A 22,270-nucleotide genomic window follows, 5' to 3' on the forward strand; every position below is an offset into this window, starting at 1 on the left:
GGGCTTGAACTATAGATAGATACCACGTCAGGCAAAGACAGAGCTTCACTAAAGCTTCAAAAGGCCCTGTTGGTTTACCAAGAACAGTGGCAGAGCAATGGGGAGAACTCCATCTCCTCTAAGCTCTCTGCGATCACCAACAGCAGCAGTTAACTAGTTACCTGTACTCACTGTGGTGAACAACTAGTTCTGTACAGTCCTGCATAGAGAAAAGTTCAATTCCCACATTATTACTGTATTCGTTTTAGCTCCTTTCTGTGACCAAGTGTTACCTCAGTTACATCTAAGAGTGATGACTTCAGCAGGACCTCATTTGGGAGGACGCACCCTGACGTAACACAGCACTGCTCGTAAGACATGCATGGAGCAGGCCGAGACTGCAGCATAAACCACAAGGAATGAAATAATATCTAAACAGCTTCAAATATTCTGTGAACCGCAGCTCGCAGAAATCTACCCACAAGTTTGCCCTACTCAGCAGAGGTTACAGGCGTATTAACACTAACTCCAAGATTATATCATACACTTCCCTGTACAAAGCACACCTATGCTAATGCTGGAATATTTCCCAAGGACAAAACATGCCCATGCGTAAATACAGTATAAATCTACTTGCCATTCAGTGCCAGTGCTAAACTTCTGGCTAAATAATTTCACAGACCAGACATTCATTCAAACCAGAATTCATCACAGAGCGATGTCAGAGAGGGGATTTCAGCAGTGAGCACAACACTGGTGACGTGGCCAGGAGGTTAAATGCATTCTGCAATAATTCAGTGTACTGAACGGGTACCAAAGGCTCAGAGTAGCCCCTGGCTTGAGAAAGAACATGTAAACGTCATTAGCTCTGGTTTCGCTATTTTCATCCGTCAGTCCAGGGGCATACAGTAACTCCTCTCCATTTGGAATACACTATTACAGGAATGTGAATAGCATATGGATATGCACCAAATGCTAATAAGCATGATGAATACACTAGCTTTTCCTGCCGCAAAATATACCAACCATGGAAATATGTAGTTCAGACTATGCTATCTCATGAAAAACGTGAAAATCAGATTGAAGAAGTTGTTGAATTTAGTTTTTCACTACAGTGTTTTTTGCTGGATTGACAACGACATTCAGAATTTTTCCTTTATGTTTCAGAAGAAGAATATGAATCAGTGATATTTGTAAGTGAAAAAAATGTTAAAAAATATATTGCAGCCATACTATCCTACAACCCTGCTCTGAAATGAAACTGGAGAAGACTACAGTTCCTTTGAAGAACAAGTTCCAGGCTTTTAGGGGTGGATTAGGGGGAACTTCAAAGGCAAACAGAGCTGCATAAAATGCATTCATTGAGCTCTGTCAGGACAGGTCTGGTTTTACACTTTAAAGGTAGCTGACAAAGGTCTTCCCTAAAGGCAGAGGTTTGTGACCTTTTGTATCACTGTATGGCAAACAAGCTGCAGCAGCAGGCTTTGCTTTAATAACCAGCTTTAATAATTTTGCACTTTATACCTTTACTAAATGATCTTGTCAAAGGGAAGTTGCAACAGCGAGCTTTCTAGCCATAAAAAGAGAAATCAGAAATGAATGAGATGCTGGGCAGTCTCAGATCCCCTGGCAGCAGTTTCCTGTCTCCCTCTCTGAGTTCTGGAGGATCTCTTCCTCCAGTAGAGCTGCACAAGATGCCGTTGTGCTGCACTGCCCAAGAGCCTTGCGGGACCTGATAAAGACAGCGCAGGAGGAGGAGGAGGTTCAGGTTTGCAAAAAGCTGTAGCAAGGTTTCTGTCTTTTTCTCTAAAAACCAAACCACCCTCCTTGCTTTGACTGTGCTCCCTTCTCTCACGCGTGCACTCAGGGGTAACTCCTCCCCAGCATGAGTTGCATTGCTGCAGCCTCTCTCACAGCCTCCCCTCTCCCCTCCCCGCCCTTATGTTTGCACTGCTGGCAGAGGTTTTACTAGAGACCAACCAGGAGCAGTTAAAACAGACAAGACAAGGAGCTTCAGTCATTTCATTACTTCAGCATTGCTCATTGGCCCCTATTTTTTGTTTTGGCTTTCCACAAGCTTGTTTTTTCCAAGTCTTGGTAAACTATGATGGGAGGATGGATGTCCTCATGCTGGGGATACAACAGACATCATGGAAGGCAGCGTCACGTTTCCACGAACCTCTTTCTCACTTTAATTTTAGCGGCTGAAGTTGTTGATTTGCAAGGTCCCCTTAACTGTCACCCTATCCATGCACAGGGTACCTGAAGTTCCCAGATCCCCACACTGCTCCACTGATAACCTTTAAGGTGCTGTTAATGGTCACTTAAAATTCCATCAAGGAAGCTGCAGGCGCTGGAGTTATCAGCTCAGAGATTACCTTGTTTCCTTCTTAATGAAGGACAATTTTGACAAGTGATTAATGTTTTTTCTAAAAAAAAACCCCAATGTTATTCAAATGGAACAAAATAATCTCCATAACCACAAAAACTCTATGCAGAGTCCATGGTACTTCCTGAGAGCACCTATCTCTGCCCTTGCCTGCACACTGCACTCACAGGGCAGTGTCATCTTTTCACCTTATAGCAACTGGAAGAAAGACAACTTAAAACCAGGAGGTGAGAAGAGCAGCCATCCCAGCAGCACCCCGGTCAGCCTCGAGCCAGAGGAATCTTTGAGTGGCTGGAGTGAGAATGGTCAAACCCCAGCCTAAGGCAATTCTTACCAGCCATGCTGTGCTCCTGCCGCTCACCCCAGCGCATTTCCCACCACAGAAAGATGCTGAGGCCAAGGGCAGAAAGGGAACCCCTCCACCTCAAATATCAGAGTAACACATCTACTAAATAAACTCCTAATAAAGGAAAGGGAAGAGTTATGTCTCCATGACAACAGGAAGGCATGTGCTTATATTAGTAAATCCCTGCTGACCTCTGCTGATCTTTCCCTACCCAGGTCAGCACACAGGATTAGTGACAGGGCACACACCACGGCCTGTTCCCAGCAGCCACACTAGGAAGACTGGGCAGGCCTGAAAAGGGCTGTTCACCCCCTCTCTCCCCCACTCTTGCTAACTTTGGAAGGATGGCATATCTGCTATGGGAGGCAACGGCAGAGTAAAATCAAACCCAGCTTTAGCAAGTGCCTTCTGTGTATTTGTCCAGGGAGCAAACAAGGCTTTTTGAGACGGCTCTGCACATCCTAGGGCTTTACAAGCCCCATTTGCTTCTTGACACAGGAAATTAAACCGTTTCTCTCCAGATATGAGTAAAACATCTACCTGAGTAAAGCACTTTTTCCTGGCAACAGGAACATCAGAAAACAAGGCCCTGAAATTCTGAGACTGCTCATGACGTGCTAATAACTGGCACTGATTTTTCACCTAGCCTAAAATATTCCATAACCTGTATTCCTTGTCCCACTTAACACGCTACTGGGCATCTTTTGGCAGCTACTTTAACAGTGGGCTGTTCTTTTCAACATCAGAAAATGGGATGTAGGCATGGGAAACGTTCCAGAATATCAGTCTTTGATCACAAGCACAAGCCCCTGGGCTGCAGCAGCTCACCACCTCTGCCAGCCACCAGGAGAAGCTCTGTTGCAGTAGCCTGCTTCCACCGACCTGCTGCTCACTCTTCCCAGCCACTTCCCGACAGCTTGGTTTTTAATTTCCAAGTCTTCTACCTAGGTGACAGGACCATTAAAATCAGGTGTATTCATCTCCCCTCGAGATCCTGGGGCCCAGAGTCAAGTTCTTCCTCTCTATTTTTCCATAGAAAGTATTTTTTTTAATCATTGTGCAAATAGGATAAAGGAGAAACAATACTTCTGTGAAAACTGAGATACTATCTGCAGTCTGAACCTAAACATGGTCCTTCTCATCTCAGGTTATCAGCTTATCAGACCTGACAATGTCTGTGAAGAAAGACAAGACACCATGACAAAAAAAAAGCCTTCAAAAGAAAGATTAGATAATCAAAACCCAACGTTGGCAATCAGCAGGTAGCACCCTTAAGACAATACTGAAATGAACAGCCCATCAAGACTCTAGGGGTCCCAGCAATGGGTACAACATCTTGTAGAGGAGTCATTTTAAGGAAAGCCTTACTGTTCATGCCTTTGTTGTACTTTGGAGAAGTTTGGTAGGTTAAACACTCAGTCCCCGTACCTCAGCCACCTCCCAGCTTGGATGCTCTCAAATCCTCTAGTGAAGTCCCTACACACAGCTCAGACTGCAGTTTTTCCTGTCCAAAGTTTTAGATGGATATCGTGCATTCACCACTTCCCAGTCTACTTCTTATGTTGTTTTTCTTCGTAACTGGAGACCAACAAGTTTCACAGCATAACAATTGCATGTTGAGTTTTTGGTGTGACAGTTTTTTCATACCAGGGAGATGTACACAGCCTATTGGTGGAAAATATTCATAAGGAATTTACAAGGGCCTAGACCACCGGTTTCATTAAGACAGGCATAAGATGATGTGGCTCAGATTCCCCTTGTGAAATATGCATAATATTTACCCCCTCAAAGAAGGGGAATCCCGATTCCTGGTTTTCTCCCTCCCGCCCAGTGAGTCACTAAACGGTGCTAAACGGTGGGCAGCAACTCCCAGGGCTGAGCAATGCCAGTATTACAGGCAGAGGCATTAACAGCACTAATTGGAAATACCATTTCAGGGAATTAAACTTACTCTTAACACCGAACAAGTAGCCAGCTTGCTTCTTTTCATTACCTGTTCACTGTTCTAACACAGTTTTGAAGATGTAACTTCTATTATCATGCTTCTACAACTTGGAGAAAGACAGGAGCTATAAATCCCTGTTTTATGACAGTATTGCGTACATTGCCACAGCAGCTATTTGATCTTCTGTGCTTATGACACCCCAGTATTTCCACTTAATAAATGCTCCTCCGAGCTGACCTTCATGGTTTACGCGTTCTCTGATCTCTCAGCCATTGCCACAGATCAAACACTGAGGCAGAGGGGTTCCTGTGTATTTAGTTATCAGGTTGAGTCAGAGGCTTTAATTTCCAATTCTTATTTAAATATACTGACGATCAACAAAACAGCCAAAAAGCCTGTGTTCCCACCTTTTGAAGTGAGTAAGATTCAAACCATCCCTATGTCCAAACTAATCTCAAGAGCCTGCATTAGAGGAGATAGCAAAATGCCAGGAAAAAGGTCTGTCTGCATGTGTTCTCTCAACAGGCGTCCAAGGCATTTTCCAGGCCAAAGGTATGTGGATTTCTGTGCTCATTGCTGGCGAGAGTTGTGGGAACAGAAATGAGTAGACACTCATTTCGCACTCCAGAATCTCCCTCAGAACACAATAAATCGAGCTAAGAGCTATTCTGCCCATCGCACAGACAACAGCAGCAAAACCAGAGTCACACAGAGTCTGTGCCTCTGGGGTTTATTGTAAACAATTGGAGAGAGAATTGCTCTGGCTGCAGGGTGGGCTTATGGTGCAGGCTGTAACACCTGGACAACTAGGATTTCCTCAAAAATTCTGAACAAATAACACAGTCACTCTGTGCTCCAATGACATTTAGACTCAGCCAACTAGAAATAAAAAAAAAAAAAAGCAGTCATATGCCTCACAAGAGTGAGAAAAGGCATTTCCTTATGGCCTTGAAATTCTACAAGTGCCATATAAATACCACCACTCACTGCAGTTAAAATCTGGCACAATCCCACTTGCAAAATAGGAGCAGGTGGAAAGAGTATGGAAGTTACCGCTTCCCTGGAGCTTTGCTGGCTATGTCAGGATGTGTCATCCACCTGCACTCCAAGAGAAAACAAGGTTCTTGGTAAATCACTGTTCCAGAACAGAGCTTTACCCGAGAGTGAAAAGCCATTGGTGCAATGGTCAAACAGCACAGACCCCAGAGACGCGCCAGCTCCCCGGCAGCCGCACAGTGAAATACCAAACACGCAAAGGGCCTTCCTCCTGCACAGCACAAAGCCACCACGATTGCTCCACACTCCAAACCAGTAGCTATGGTTACTGGGTACAAAAGACAGTCCTGCTGCTTCCCTGTGGCCAGAGGAATTCCAGGCACTTGGAGCGAATGCACCAGACAAAGAAGCTGGTGCAAGGAAGAGAAAAGAAAAAAAAAAATCAGAAAAAAATCAAAAGAGATTTTGACTTTCATATTCATAGGCTGAGGTGATGAGAGCAGAGGAAATTCACGGAGAATTCAGACTGCTGCGGAAATCAAAGGAAAAGCTGAAAACTTTCTCCAATTCTCAAAACGTACATAAACATCAACTGCTGTGAGAAAACGCCAAACACCGTGTCCATTAGATATCAGCACAGAAAGGGCACCTTGTATTTTCTGCATGTTTTCCATATTTTACCTTCACTTCACATCATTGATCATTCCTGTCCCAGCTCAGTGGAAACCAAACAGGACTTATATACAGCTACTGGCCCTACAGTACCGGGAAAAGGATAAAGGAGGCTGGTTCAATCCCAATCATACTTTCCAGTAAAGGTTGGACATGTTCCTGACATGACCTTACAATCCCCAGATGACTAAACCAGATGCCTAGGCCCAGCAGATCTCCAGGCACCCATTCTACACGAGACAGAGAAATCTGTTCTTTGGGGAGCATAAGAAATTGTATACAAGGATGACTTCCGGAACCCAAAGGCATGTTCACACAAACTCGAAAAATCCTAGTACACTCAAGTATACTCTTTGGAAATAAAAGTAGTTTTCAATGTGGAGAGAAAAAAACAAAACAAACCCCCCACCAGTGTGATACATTTTTGTTACCTCAACGCTTCTTGCAGTTTCTAAGTGAGAATATTCACATACTGTCTTCTTCCCCCACATTCTACCAGAGGTATCTGGCACTTCAGCGTGTCAGTGCACCCCCCTAGGTGCACTCCTCTTTTGCCCAGATGTATTTCTAAAGCATACAGAATAGAAATCAAGCTCTGTGTTTTACAATCGTAAATTTCAGAACTTCTCAACGGAGAAAAGGTTCCTATAAACAGCTGAATACTTAATTACATCAAATGCATAAACTTTTAGATCTTGTACATAAATACATGGGAACAAGAAGAAAGACGAAAGACAAGAAATAAACAGAATGAAGTGCCTGTTTATCTTCTGGACAAGAACTTTTCAGGCTTCAAATCTAACAGTGTGACGTTTTGCTCAGTTACCTTTGCAATACAAGGGCAGGTCACAGATTTGATCCAAAGTTATTGCCTAGTATCTGGAGAAGAATCAGGCACAGAAGACAAAAAACTTACCCCAAAATAAGAGGAAAAGTGGCAGCAGGAGAGCAGCATTGTACGCCCTGGATGTAGTTTTCTTTAATTCCATGTCAAGTCTAAGAGTGGCTGTTCTAAAAACCTCTGGGGAGAAACAGTAGTTGGACAGTAGCGCCCAGGGGCTCTCCGCACATCAGGGCCCGTGGAGAAGGCTCCGCGGTGGCGGCACTCGCCCCATGCCCGCGGGACCGGCACTAGCACTAACCCTGTGGACAGAGTCCCGGCCGCCCTCGTGCGCCTGAGCCAAGAGAAAACGCTGCCTGGATCGCACGGACTGAACCGCGCGGGGCAGAGCCCGGGATGCCCTGCGCGGCAGCTGCGGGGCGGAGGGGCCCACAGCTGGGAAAAGCCGCGGCTCCAGAGGCGGTAAGAAACCGAGGAACCAGGGCAGGCACAGCACAGGGCAAAAAGGAAACAGGACGCAGGGGTTTTTTTTGCTTTCTGTTTTTTGAACTCCCTCTATATAAGGAAGAAAACAGACCTGGTGTCTCCTCCATAGCTGTGAGAGGAAGAACTGGCGCGGGGACCGAGGTGGCCAGAGCTCATTTCTTAGGTAGAGGCTTCTGTATCAGGTTGTATTTACAAACAAATTCCAGGTGAGGATCAGTCACGGTTTTCTGACAGAGACTGCTTTGTTCAAAGAGAAAATAAGACAAAAGACACAAAAAGCACACCGATAACCCCAAACAGCAGAGTTAGTCCACAACGACCTTTACTGCTGTCTCTCATACCATGAGATGTGTGAGCCTACAAAATGTACATGAACCCTCTTCCTGATCAAGGAACAGTTATACAGATCTACAGAGGTACCAGCATAACGCAGGCATCGAATCACATCATCACGTGTTTAGTTTCAGAAGTGGAAAAAATTATCAGTGTCCATTGTTTTATGAGAGTAACTGGAAAAAGACAGAGCCCACACTCAGTTGTGCCCTACTAAGTCCCTCTAAACCCACATCACAATTGGATTAAATTAACTGTAATGAGAATTACGTACATTGCCTCACCCTTCCACTCACAACTAAAAATAGAAGGCAGGTGAGATGCTGTACAAATTCCTAATTTAAACAAGAAATATGCAAGATAGCAAGGGACTGGTACAGACAGACCTGGGCTGCACGGGATGCAAACACCAGCAACCCTACAATGCGTAATTTCTACTATTCCAGCACCCTTGCAGAGCAGGCAGAGGCTGACGGGCCACGTGCAGGGGATGAGAGAGTTACTGCTTTGTTTTTACCTTCTGTGCAAAAAGCAGAACAGTCACAGCAAGAGCGTTTCCAATACCAAAACACTGCAATTCAGGAACAAATGGTTCATCTCACTGTCCTGCCTTGGAATCCTCCGCAGATGATATATCACGTGTTATCAACCTTATCTGGACCACCCTGCCCCCACTTTCATCTCTGGGGTCTGCAGTCTGTTTTCTCAGGATCAGCCTCAGTATTAGTTTCTTGCCTGTTACCACAACCATCTGGAACTCATTTCTCTCTCTTAAAACTCTCATTTTGCTGCTGGGGGATTTAACCAAACACTGGCATGTGCAAAATCTTTCTCTTTAGAATTTTTTTGCCTCACCTGCATGAATTCTCCACCTAACAACTCACCTTTACCATATCAAAGCGAATTCATATGAACCCATTGCACGATTAACACTGCAAGAGACCGCCACTCTTTCTCAACTGAACACGGCTATTTCTGTGAGTTGACCAGCGCAAGACTTCACACTTGGGAAATAAAGCCACCCACAGTAATTCACAACTCATGTGCCCACCTGAAGGCCATGCTCAGCTCTCATAAAAGAGAATTAGCGGAACAAATCCCACACAGAAGAAAGCAGAGGTCCTCTCACAGGGGCTTAGGTCTCATGTAGCTCTGCTGCTGTGCTGCATGGCCTGCAGCACCTCACACCTCTGACCAAGCCATGAGCTACCAGAGGTCCATTGCACACTAGCAAGACCCAGAAGAGCAAAGGAGAGGCCTAACAATTAAAACGTCCAGAGGAACACTCTGAGTGTCTCTCAATACACCTGAGACAATGCCTTGAGCAGCAGCTGCTTGTGCTAGGGACTGAGTTTCACCCTGGAGTCTTCATTTGGTCCTTCTGTCAAGTTAATGTTGGTGGGTTCAAATCGAACTGCTAACGTGGCCGATATGTCAATATCACACATGCAGGAATGCTCTGAACAGTACCACTTCATGCATTTGTCACAACATGGTTTGGACCTGATCAGCCTGAGGAACACCAGCAGTGTGTGGTTCTTGGACAAAATCTGCCACAGGCAAAAGTGAGACTCCATGCCTGTTCTGCTGCCAGGACACACATATTGGAAGTTCTGGGGTTGGAACAGGTTAGGAGGGATAATCCTCTTGAAAAAAGCATTCTTTTGCTCTCTGTGACCACTGCTAAATACTAGCACATCAAAGGGGTCTGCCAGGACTTAAGGCTCATTTAGAGTCACTCAAAACCCAAGCAAATGAAGCCCTCATAGGTCAAGACATCAAACTTCCCCATAATATTCAAAATACCTAATCCAGTGTTACCTGTGACGATATTAGAATCGAGTTTTTTCAGTGGTCATGGTTGCAATTTATGAGATTTCGTCAGCATAAAAGACAGACCATTTCTGTGCTGGACCCTTGGGCACAGAAAAGCCTATGTGGGTATTAACCAGCTTAGCCCAATTAAAGGACCCTAATGCAACTCTCTCAAGGCCCCGATTTGTTAGGCTTGACTACATTTCCAAAGAAGGAGCACAATTGGGTGGATTTGTTATCTAAAGCATAAGCTCCAAGCCCTTAGTCATCCTTGCTAAAGCCTTCCCCAAAGTGGCCACGGTTTGTGCTACCTCCGCATCGCTGCAGTCCAACGTCAGCATAATCTGCTCTTAAACATAGCATTAAAACTAGAGCCAAAGGACACAGCTGCTTTCGTCTGTGGAACACTCATTACAAGAGACTTAAGGATAGCATAACAGCAAGGCTTCTATTCTCAGCGGGTAGGCAGGAAACTTTGCAAGCCGGAAATGCATGAAAATGGGGCAGCAGTAGGCAAGCTGGATTAGGAGTAAAGGGAGCAGGTCCAGGGTACTCAGCAGAACCTTTCAGTCTTCTTATTCTATGCTTTTTTGTATACTTTTCACAAAGCAATCCTATACATTTTTCTACAAACAGTTCAGGATGAACTGCGCAGCAAAGCGCCAAAAGAGAACTGTCTGCGCATTACATTCAAAGAACAATGAGAGCTTGCTACGCATTTCACAATCTTTCCTCACATAGTCCTTAACACAATCGTAATATTACAGGCTGGATACGATGACAGCCAATACGACAGACCGAAGCTGGTAAGAACCAAGACATTTCTACCTCCTGTCATTCACACACTGACCTGCCTCAGGGGAGACCAACTCACCCACCCTCCCTGCAGTCTTGGAACCTCACCATCGAATACAAATCTGCTCTTCTGAATTGCACAATGCAAGCTAACAGCTTCAAAATCTTCTGTTTTTTTCCCCAGCTTCATCGCCTAAGGGTTATTAGGCCCAATCATAAACACAGAAGCCCATACTAACAGTGGCTGCAAACTTACAACTTGGGAAGTTGAGCTCATTAAGGAATAACCTTCTAGTTCCATTTAAACCAAACATGCAATAAATGACTGCTTCAGCGTGCTCTCTGCTAGCAATCATTGCTGAAAAGTGCCAGATATATTTTTAAGATGTTCAGGTTTTGGAATTTCAAGCCTATAGACTGACAGGCCAATTCTGTAAACATTCACACACAGTTTGGTGATGTAATGCTCGAGGGTTCTCTGGGCTCTAATTTCTCATTTGAAATTTGTTCTTTCCTGTAATAACCAAAGTTATTGCCTGTACAGGCACTGTCACCACTTTCCCACCACTAGATGTCCCTTCTGCACCGCACAAAGGCCATTGCGTGAAAACAGGAAAGCTCAAGAGAGAATCCCGTTATCATCAGTGCAACCAGATTCATTGTGAAAGGCTGTGGGGCCGTGCCAGGAGCACCGTGGGGTGGGACCTGCTGCAACATCCACACATCAGCAGAGTCAAGGAAGAGTTTCATCTGACTCAAAACTTTAAAGTTACTATTAAAACCTGCTAAAACCACACAAAATTTCCAGTTTTGAGACATCCTAATTGCACTTCCTAGACACAGTAAATTTAGATAATCAGAACTGCTGGCAAGTAAATCCTGCTGCCTGATAAACTACAGAGCACTGAGCGTAGGACATTGGTCAGTCCTAGGCAACGACAATGAAACAATTGGAATGGCAAGAGCAGAAAGCTTGCTATTTCTGCGGTGCAGTAACTCACTAGGGCAGTGTAAGGGATGGGCAGAGTTCTGACCCAGCCTCACCGTCCTGGAGCACAATGATCCATTTCAGACAAGACGGTAGTGCTGAGGAAGAGGAGGGCTGGCAGTGTAGTGGGACAAAGGCAGAACAAACATTTGTTTATGACAATTTTACAGGAAGAATCTGTGTGAATTACAACCGAATACAGTGTACATATCCTACATGCACAAGATTGGGGTCTAACTCTTCCCATCCATGAAGCTCTGCAAGCCTGGCCGCCAGGCGCCATCCTGTGGCAACACAGTCTCACGCTTGCGATGCACCAGCACCCGGACTCAAATTTGTCAGTCATATCTCTAGAAACAGCCAACAAAAAAACTGCCTTCACTGAGGAACCAGGACAACACCAGGTCCTCTTAGAAGAGGGCTACTTCTATAGAGAAAGGATGCCTTAAGCAGAACTTTTTCTAATCAGTAGTTTCTTGGATGATTCCCATTTGTCTGCAGATGACAGGAGGTCTAGAGTTTGGATTTGAGGGAACAAAACTGAAGCAGCCTTGCCTGAAGTCAGACTCGCAATATCAGCTGCTTGCGTAGAGCTCTCCCTCACCTGCCCCATTCCCAAAAAGCACAAGTGGTAAGAACCCTACCAAGGACACCCAATACACGCAGAGCACCTAGAGCTTCCTCTCCAGCGTGTAAGCCCACTCACAACACAGGCAGACTAGGCTGTAGTAAAGACAGGACTGTGCTCCTGCCAAGTTGTCTCCAAAGGCAGTTACAGAAGTCAGGCTCTGACCGTGTACACATCCTTTGATCTATGCGAGACCCTGCCCGAGTGCTACAGGTCAACTTTAAGCCCCTTTGATCCTCTTCCACTGCTTACAGCTGTCTCGGTGGAGGTGAATCTCTTCCAAGGGGCCTCTCTTGACAGATGGGAAGATGAGAATGTTGATGAGCTAAAAGGAAGCAACAAACAGTGTAAAGAAGGTCTCCAGCAAGATTTTCTGCAGTAAAGTGTTATAGCAGGATGTGTCCCAACACACCGCCTGGATCTAAAGAGTGTTTTGAAGTTGTGTTGACTGTTGGAAGGCTTTTTTCTGCTGGTTTTTTGTTGAAATGACCATATGTGCCTGTAAACATCCCTTTTTCCTAGGACCTCACTGCTTAGAGGGAGCTCCCCAAGCCACTGGTGGGCAGTGCTGGGCAGTTCAGCTATCTATCAGCTTAAAAACAGATTTGAAAAGGAACCTTCTGAATTAGCATATGTTTGTTGCAAACGTCTGCATTGCTGGCAGCGCTGGAGTCAGGCTGGTGCCTGGGGCACTCAGCAGGCGTCAGGGGAAAGCGAAATGCTCAGCCAGCACCAAAGGAACCCACAGCCAGAGCCAAGGTAAGGAGCTGTGCCCTGCAGCAGGGCCTGCGCGAAAGGAACCTTGCAACGCAAAAGCTTGCTCTCTGTGAAGGCCAAACATTGGGGTGGGGAAAAGGGAATTTTGGAAAAGCCGCCAGCTGGACCAGAAAAACAAACCCATCCAGCTGCATCGTGTGAGCTGTGTGCGCTGAGGCACAGTCTTGTCTCAAAGTCCAGCATATGACATCTCTCTGTCACAGAAGTGACAACTCTGAATACTGCATAAATCAGCAAGCTCTGCCTCACTTTCCTTCCAGATGTGATCTCTGTTGTCTCTCACAGTCCTCCCACGCAGTCTGCTCTGTAATGAGGCCTCCGGGACAAACTGGACACTTACCACAGTAGGTGGCAGGGAAGAAAATTGATGCAGACCAGGGATGTGCCAAATGTTGAGGAATGAGCAATTTTCTCCACGAAGCCAAAGACACAGGTCTCGCTTTTGTGCATTTGCACCTTAATGAACAACCCCACTTAAGAAATACTCTCCTTGCCTCCCAATCTGACCCAGGTAACTAAAAAGACACAGGTGCCAACAGGAGGACAAAGGACAACAGAATATAGCCCCATGTTCCAGTTCCTGCCTTACCAGCTGGGGATACTGCCCAGCCACTTTCAGTATTTTCGGCTCACACACTGTGACTTTCTAGGCCACATTTACATCTATATTCATATAACCACTGCCTGGGCCACAGTGACAAGGAGCAGCAAATACCTCCAGTTAAATTCTGTTCTAAGAATATTTCACAGACAAAAGCTCCCACAGGAGTCAATTGTTTCTTCTTCTGATGCCCCAGAAAAAAGGCCTTACCTAAACTGGGTATGCAAAAGTGGCTGGATCTGCTGTCATTGGGATAAGAGGGTCCGTAAGCCTCGCAAGGATCACTGCAGCACACATTGGCACGTGGGCAGACATTTCATCTTGCCGAGATACTAAATCCTGGTGTTTTCAATTAACAAATCTTTAAGAATGACAAATACAGATCTTTATATAATTGTTAACACCATTCAAGCTTGTTCTCATCATTTTCAAATGGCACTTCATCCCAGTGCCAATAACACTGAATTTATTTTATAACCAGGACTTGATTAATTAACTTGTCACCACACTGGCAACAATTCGTCCAGATCCACTCCATTCATGTGGATCTCTCTTTAATAAAAGAAAATATCATTTAAGTCAGCAAATTTAACTCAATAAGCATATGCAGTTGTACTACTGACTGTTTCCATCTGGCATAGAAAGGTTTTGATGATGACCAACGACATCACTACTCCTTTGGCAGCACTACTGTCAGATCAGAACAATCTGAGCTGAGAGACAACCTCACAGTTAGTTAATGTTCTCATTCTCTGTTAGTACTGATGCATTGCTGTAAACTAAAATCAAAGACTAGGGATGCTTAGATGCTATAGAAATATACATTCCATGCTGAAAAGTGCTCAGCATCAGTTAGGACAAATACCCAGGTGAACTGTACCAATACACAAAGTGTTTTCCAAACTTCAGAATAGTGAAGATTTATGAGTGATGAGTTACAGACCTGACCATCAGGAACTTAACCCTACTGGCAATTTCTGTCAAAAAATAATAAAGCTGACACTTTGGATTTCCACCCCCAAATACCTACTAGACTTCAAATCACTGAATTCAAAGCCACAGGTCATCCTCTTTCCATTACAATATCCAGTAAGGACAGAGATTTGCCAATTTTGCCCAGCAGAGGATTTGATCTCTTGTCTTTTTCTATTGCTTTACAGAGATGGTATTTAAAGGTAAGCACATCCTTGTGGGCTGAGAGAAACTCACTGTTAGGTCAGAATGGGCTCCTACAACTGAGGAACCAAATAACTCATCTGGACAGTAATGCACAGAAATTGCCACGGCAGCAATGGACACAATGCTTCCCAACTCATTCATCCATCTTCAGCTGAAACTGAGCTTCCAAGGTGGAATAAAGTCAAAACAAAGTAGAGTGAAACGGAATCCGTTCAACAATAAGCCAGGTGTCAGGCACCCGATCCGCAGAGCCCGACCAAGGACAAAGCGGTCATTCTCTGTTCGCTGTGGTGGGATGTTGGGAATTCTGAACAGATGTTAATAGGATTAATACATACTAGTCGTACAGTCATGGAATGATAATGCCTCTGAATACCAAAAGCATATTGATCTCCTGAAGTGCACAGTCAGAACATCTAATGGCTCCAGAAAGAGTGGGGAAACACTGAAAGGGTGGGAGGGTAAGAAAAAAAGAAAAAGAGAAGATACTATAAGTTAGAGTTTTATTGGCTAAGAAGCCTTGGGGCACACAGGGAACATTAAAATGCTGCTGCACATACAGACACCTACTGAGGAGTGCTTGTGCACTTTTTGTGCACAGGAATGGAAGAATACATTTACATAACTTGTGTGATTATAATAGGTCTAAACCACTTCTTCCAGGTAGAATATTAGAACCAGAAAGCACCTAAAGAAGAAAACAAATCCTTACTGCACTGTCCTGGTGGAGGATTTTGGATCAGGGCTTTGTTCTAAAAGGAAACCTCATATCTAACCTGCAGTGCCTTTTTTAAATGCAAGACATCTGAAAGCTCCTTTTTAAACAAGGGCTGTGTAACTGGGAAATACAATTCACTCTCTGCTTTGATATCTATTTAGTTCAGCACTACAGACATCATCAAAAGAAAACTGCTCTCCTCCATTCTGCACTAGAGGGCTGAGACTCCAATGGCACAGAGTCTCTGCTCCACAGTACCGATCCAGTGTTTTCATCACCTCACAAAAGCACGGATCTCTTTGAAGGACAAGACTCCAGGACAACAGGACAGCAAATTATCAGCTTGTTTGGAGGCGTTTTTCTTTTTTTGCGAGGTACAAATCAGACTAAGCTACACTAAGAGCAAAATCATCGCGAAGTTCATTGTCAGCAGTGCCATCATAGGAGCATATCATAATTCCATGAACTCTGGTCAACAGTATCACGTATCCACTGAACCAGTAAGGACATCAGGCAAACACACTGAAGAGATGACAAGAGATTCCTGTTGTCCTGAGCTTCCCACTCTCTGACCACAAACCCACACGCTCACATCAAATGGGGAATGAAACTCAAGGGACATTTTAATCCTACACCCCTGCTCTAATTAATATCCTACTTTATCAATATTTGATGGACCTGTTATTGCATCTCCTCTGACCATTACCCTTTTCATATCATGCTCTACAGCACTGTAATAGCGCTGTTCTCCTTACGAGGTGATACAGATAGCAAACACAGCACCTCCTTTCCTATCAAGGTGCCTTTCCAAAGGCCATGCTTCAGGACCAGCTGATGGGATCAGCAGAGATAGCAGATACAGCTGCCTAACAATCTATGCAGAAAGATGGACCAGCTCAGCCCTAAATGACGCCTGCTCTTCGTGACCCACTGTACTACCATCACACGGAAAAGAAAATACATTCATATCCTGAAAACTAAACTAAACCACAATGTTGAAGTCTACAGTGAACAGCCACTGCGTAAATGGCATGAAGAACCACAGTTCATACAGCACAGAAGCAAATAAGAATGCGTTATTTATCCATTTGTGTGTAGCCTGTAATCCAAGCACCTAGAAGGGAGCCTGTGAAGTTCCCAGCCCAGCCAGTATTTCTTGCACTCACATGGAGCCCAGCAGAGATGGCATTTCCGTGGAGACAAAGGGGAAGGGCTGGAGTGGATAGAAATCACATCAAAGAGGTTTTTGCAGTTTTAGCTTGTGGAACATAAAGCACAGATATTAAAATGGGAAGATTAAAAGAAAAGTAACAAAGACATGTTGAGGTATTCATGGTATTCTGCCTTCAACAGGTAGAAGTCAAAGAGCCAGAAGCAGCCAGTGATTGCTAGTTCCTACATGTCTTCTACCCTTGCCACCTGACTCAAAGCTCAGTGAAGTAATTAAAGATATCTAGCAATTACAGCAGGCTTTGGTTCAGCCCCACAGGGAGCACACTGCCAGGAAGCTCAGTCCTACGTTTCAACAGATTGCAATGACCGTGAGACTGCCAAAGGTCAGAAAAAACTACAGAGAGAGGGAGTAAGTCCTGAATAACATCTGTCCAATGAGATACAAACACGAGATGACGCAAGCGTTGAGAGAACTTTTATGTCATCTGTTCTGTCTTTAGACAGAAGAAAAGATGTGGCTGCACTTTATTTTCTCACAGCAGCGACATGAGCACAGAGCAGCGAAACAGATGGAGGTGTCATAAGCAAAGTGCGGAAAAGAAAAAAAGGAATAAAGCAAGAGTCCCTCTGCTGGAGATTATCTGCTGTGAAATCCTGTCTGCAATGCCCTGTCAGAAAAACGCCCCAATTACTGCAGGCTGGGCTAAGCAGTGAGCAAGCACAGGTACTGAACCGCAGAGACGGAAGGGCCCCGAGGATGGGCTGGTTACCCACGCCATAAAGCAAGGCAGGGCAGAGAGCTGGGCAGGCCAATGACTGTATGTGGCACAGCAGCAGATCAGCAGCTTGGCGCTGCCATCAACCCTGGCATGATACTGCTCACAAGAGTATTCACACAGATTCTGAGCAGTGGAGCTCTTGAGAGAGCTTGAGTGACAGGGTAATGCTTTGGCTGGTTGTTTCCACCCACAAGTAAGCGAAAAAAAAGATGAAAAGTACAGAAGAGAAAACGCTCTGTAAGTAGAAGGAACTAAATGTTACCAACATATTATGGAAAAGGCTTAATGTGGATACCAAAGACTGTATATCCCCACCACAAAACACACTAGCTAGGTTTAACTGAGCAGTAAGGACCTTGAAGGACATGCTGATTTATCTATAAAAAGGTTTGCAGATGTTGCATTTTAGTCTTTTTGCCAGAAGAGCCTTTATTAACACTGCTGTAAATGGCAACTTGTTCAACTAAACAGGAGGCTCCTTCTGCCAGGAAGCTGTAAAAGGACTGAAGTTTAAATTCTAGTTTTGAAGAATGTTTCAGATACTGATTTCTACCTCACACTCAACAGAAGTGATATTTCCTTCGCAGTTCTGGTGCTCAGGGCAGGGAGAAGCAGCATTTTCCCCAAATACTTTTCTGAAATTTCTGAGCAGATCTTTTTTAACACAATGTTCTTTGAACAGATCTTCCCAATATTTCTCCATCCATTACCCAGCAGCCACAACAAACCACAGTATTTGGCAATACTGATTGCTCAAAGAAATCTGAGACTCCTTTCTGTCCACGGGCCTCCCTCAGGGCCTGAGTGGGCTGTGACAGCACAGACAGTCACTCTGAACAGCTCCTATCCTAACACTGCTTGATGGTGATTAAACAAAAAATGTCACTTGTCCACGGTTCGAAACAAAAAGCCCAAGGCACCTAAAAAATGCTTTCCAAGGAGAGCGCATTATAGAGCTGGGAGTACTGGGAATACCGTCATGAGATCCAGTCACAAACTACTGCTCTGAAGAGAAGAAATCCAGAACAAAAGGGAAGAGTGAGAAAGTTCAAGATGTAAGACTCCTTTGTTTTCCCCTCTACTCTGCGTGTAAGCCAGCCATTGCTGTAGACCCGCTTGAACAGACAGGCGTTACACACACCCATTTGCTGTGCAGACACTGTTCCAAGGAGCTGTGCTGGGCAGGCAGTTCACGCCAGAGCCTTTTTAGTGTTGCTGTGAGATCTGTGTGCTTCAAGAGGAAAGCAAGTCAGGGGTTTTCCCTTTGACAAGGCTGCGCTTCAAGAAGATGTTACTGTAGAGGAAGTGAACACCTGCAGAACACACTGATATTCCTTAAAGTCAACTGCAAATTAATTAGACTTTGTTATACAGCTGTACTTTTCTCTACCATAAAACCAGCATCGATGATCAGCACTGGTTTACCCTTTTGGTAGTGGTTCACAACAGTTCCTGACTGATCCGGCTGCCGGCCCCATCGCTTCAACAGACAGAAAAAGGCTAAGCCAAAGCACGGCCAGGGCAAATACCACCTCTGGCTCCCCAAGTAATTAAATATATGAAAGTAAGTGTGAGCTTATAGTCCTTTAATTATGTATTGCATCTGAATTATGTATGGAACAGAGGGCATGCAGGAATTCTGGTGGAAAGAAGCAGCACAGGGCAACAGTATTTCCCCACATGAGTGTTCTCTTTAACAGGTCCACTCCAGTTTCATGGAATCCTATGAATCCCAGAGACTTTGCACACCCATTCTCACTGCAAGAAGCTGTACCACAGGCCCAAGAAACAACCTGTACCTCCCCAGAAGAATACATTTACATTGCTAGCAAGCAAAAACCTCCTCCGACATCCTGCTGTACTCTTACTTAGCCCAAATACTGTTTAAATACAAAGGTACTTTACACCTATAAGCCTCTAAGACCCAACTGATGCAATGTGAAGTGTTCAAACACAGAATACACATTATGCCTTTCATACAAGTCAGTGGTTAGTAACATATGACAGGTTACAGAACTGTTCAGATTATTCTGGGACTTACCTAATCAGCAATTTCACTGCTCTGTTGACAGGTATGGCTATTTTTGCCACTCCAATCTAGAATTTACAGCTTCACTATACTCATGAGGGACAGAAATTAATCAATTCTTATCATGTCCTATAATTCAGCTGTAGTGTCACTTAGAAACAAAAGTCAGCTTCTGGTTGGGTTTTTGGTGTTGTCATGCTAAGACTACACACACAGTGGTGAGAACACCTAAATTAATCAGTATATCAACTTCTGCCATTGCTCCCTATAGTGGATCTATAATGAATGTGTACCTATACAAATGAGCCATTAGTATAATGGCTCCCGTGTTCTATCCTTAATTCCATTCTCTTCTTCTCATTAGCTTTTGTTTTCTGTTTTATGTTCTTCATTTTAAACACACAGTTGAGTATTATAGATAAATAAATAAATGCTTTTTTAGAGAAAGGGTAGCAGATAAGCAATTAATTCTCCTAGACAGTTTTACAGGTTGGTCTGCCCTGACACACTTCAACAGTCAGATATCAACAAGAAAAGCTCTTCCACCTCTACCACCTCAAAATCTCTTCAGGTTGGGTCTGTACCTTGCACTGGGCAAACCACTGAACATTGCTCCACAGGGCTCAGTTTCAAGCAGCAAACAGCAGCTGTCAACTTCAAACACAGAGTCCCACACGCAGGCTGATGTCTGCTTTGTGCTGGGAAAACTTTGGAAACTCCAGGTCTAATTTTGCATAAAGAGTATTTGCGCTTTTGTCTTTCCCTTAGGCACAGTGACCTTCTCTGAAACAGCGACAACGTCAGCCTGCTGATGAGCAGTGCAGCTCCACAGCCAGGCTCCACTGGTGGGGTCCATGATGGGCAGTGGAGTCCAATCACCACTTGGCGGCAGAGGTTCGATACCAGAATTACACTGCTGCTTCCCAGGAATGCACCATGCATGCTTATTCTCTGCCCAAGGTGACTCTTTTATTTCTTGTCTCTCCATTAATTACTATACATATTTATAGATAAATGAAAGATTCAAACGCAAACATTTATTCAATTAATCACTTTGAGTTCTAGTAGAATAAACAGTATCAAATCAATTCATTAGCTCAGGGGTTCCTGACAATTTAGCATTCTCATTTTCTGGCTTCTCTCTGTGGTCTCATGTCTCACACGAGTTAAAACATCAAACACCAGCAGCTGTCTTGGAACAGAAAGAGCATAAGAAGTCCTGAACCAACTCACAATGAACAGAAAACTGCGTTTGCTTCTACACCCCTCTTGCAAAGACATCCCGTCTGATCTTTGAGACTTCAGCTGATAATTCGATTATTAGCTTATGGAGAGCAACTATAAACACAGTATATGTTACTGTGATTTCGTTCACAAGTTGGATAAACAATATTCTACAGGTGCTTGTGAGTGGTCACTTCATGAGACCTTGCTTATCGTTCCACTTCTGAGGAAGCTGCAGCTGCTAAAGATGCTGAAACGGTGCTGATTCTACAGCCACAGCCTTCCGTCCGTGACAGGGGCAGCCATGATTTCAGTGGCTTTGCCCAGCACAGGAGCAAGCTGTAAGATCTACCCAAAAGAAAAGTCTTCAGTCACGCCAAAGGGACCTACGCAAATTTACATGATGTTCCCCTTCCTCATCTATGCTGCAAGCTAAGTTTATGCCTGACCTTGGGCATTTGGACTCTTTCTGTTCCCTACAAATGCAGTACCCAGCCTTTACTCTTCTCCACCCCAGCCTCCAACTCCACAAGGCCATTTAGAATAAGTTACACACGGAGCTGCAGAACATCACTGCTGCCATGCTCCAAGGCGGAATACTGCCAATTATACAACAGCCACTGCAGCAGGAGTAGGAAAAGGGCTCTTTAAGGACAAGTAACGTTTATCAACTGTTTCTGCTGACAAGAAGCTTTGGACAGACTGTACGAGTTGAAGTTCAAGACAGAGTTTATAAACCACAGGCGTTTAACTTCAGAGATAAATATCACAAACCCTTTGAATAATGACAACCTCACCTAATACTGTTTGTTTTGCCCACAAAAGAAAACTCTAATCTAGAAACACAGACATAATTAAAGATCATCTTAGTATAAACTATTTCATAAAACTTCAATTAAACAAAACCCATCCAGCCGAGCTGGCTCTGTGCTCGCCAGCTGCACTCCATCAAACACGAGCGTTCTACTTACACAGTATGCATTTATCCCAATTCTGTGGGCCTCTTCTGACACTCTAAATGAACACAGAGACAAAGCACAAATACACCAAGATGTTTCCGTAGTGGCAACTTTCAGAATCTAGAAAAACTATCACTTTGTTAACACTCCATGAACAAATCAATCTGCGTTACAATCAGAGCAGGTAGTCACTGCGTGTGTGTAAGACAGGAACCAATCATTTAACACAATTTACAAACCCTTAACAGAAGCAGTTATTGCAGAGACTGAATAGACTATCTGCCAACCTTCTATTAATTCAGAATTACATCACTTAGAATATTATTCTTTCATCCGTTACATGAATATTGTCCAAACCCAAGTCAAAGCTGTTAGAATTGTGGGATCTCCATTTCTTTCAACACCGGTAGGGAGTTACCATAGCTGCTATCCCTCTGTCATACTGAGACCTATTTGTATTTGAGTTTCCCATTCTATACTTCCTCTTCTCTATTTCCTGACACATCTAGTTTTAGACTTGTATATGGCACATTTGGCTCCTCCAGTGGTGCAAAAGTTAGTTAGAAAGTGCACCTTTCTCTTTTACTTCATTATTGGACACAAGGCCTGGAAAAATAC

General features: G+C 44.2%; 1 protein-coding gene across 5 annotated transcripts in view; it reads right to left on the reverse strand.

The window, feature by feature from the left end:
- The window catches only part of CRB2 (crumbs cell polarity complex component 2), a 54,419-nt gene that overhangs the window by 19,748 nt on the left and 12,401 nt on the right, over positions 1-22,270 (reverse strand). For 2 of the 5 annotated variants that reach the window (XM_054083875.1, XM_054083879.1), the window contains exon 1: positions 7,244-7,482. The exons of the other annotated variants lie outside the window; for them this stretch is intronic. In XM_054083875.1, the coding sequence (XP_053939850.1) occupies positions 7,244-7,316 (73 nt within the window). In that variant the 5' untranslated portion in view covers positions 7,317-7,482. Of the gene's footprint in view, positions 1-7,243; positions 7,483-22,270 lie in introns of those variants that run through there. 5 annotated transcript variants of the gene reach the window in all.

The sequence above is a fragment of the Cuculus canorus genome, chromosome 19 (genome assembly GCF_017976375.1).
Source record: "Cuculus canorus isolate bCucCan1 chromosome 19, bCucCan1.pri, whole genome shotgun sequence".
NCBI classification, from domain to species: Eukaryota; Metazoa; Chordata; class Aves; order Cuculiformes; family Cuculidae; genus Cuculus; species Cuculus canorus.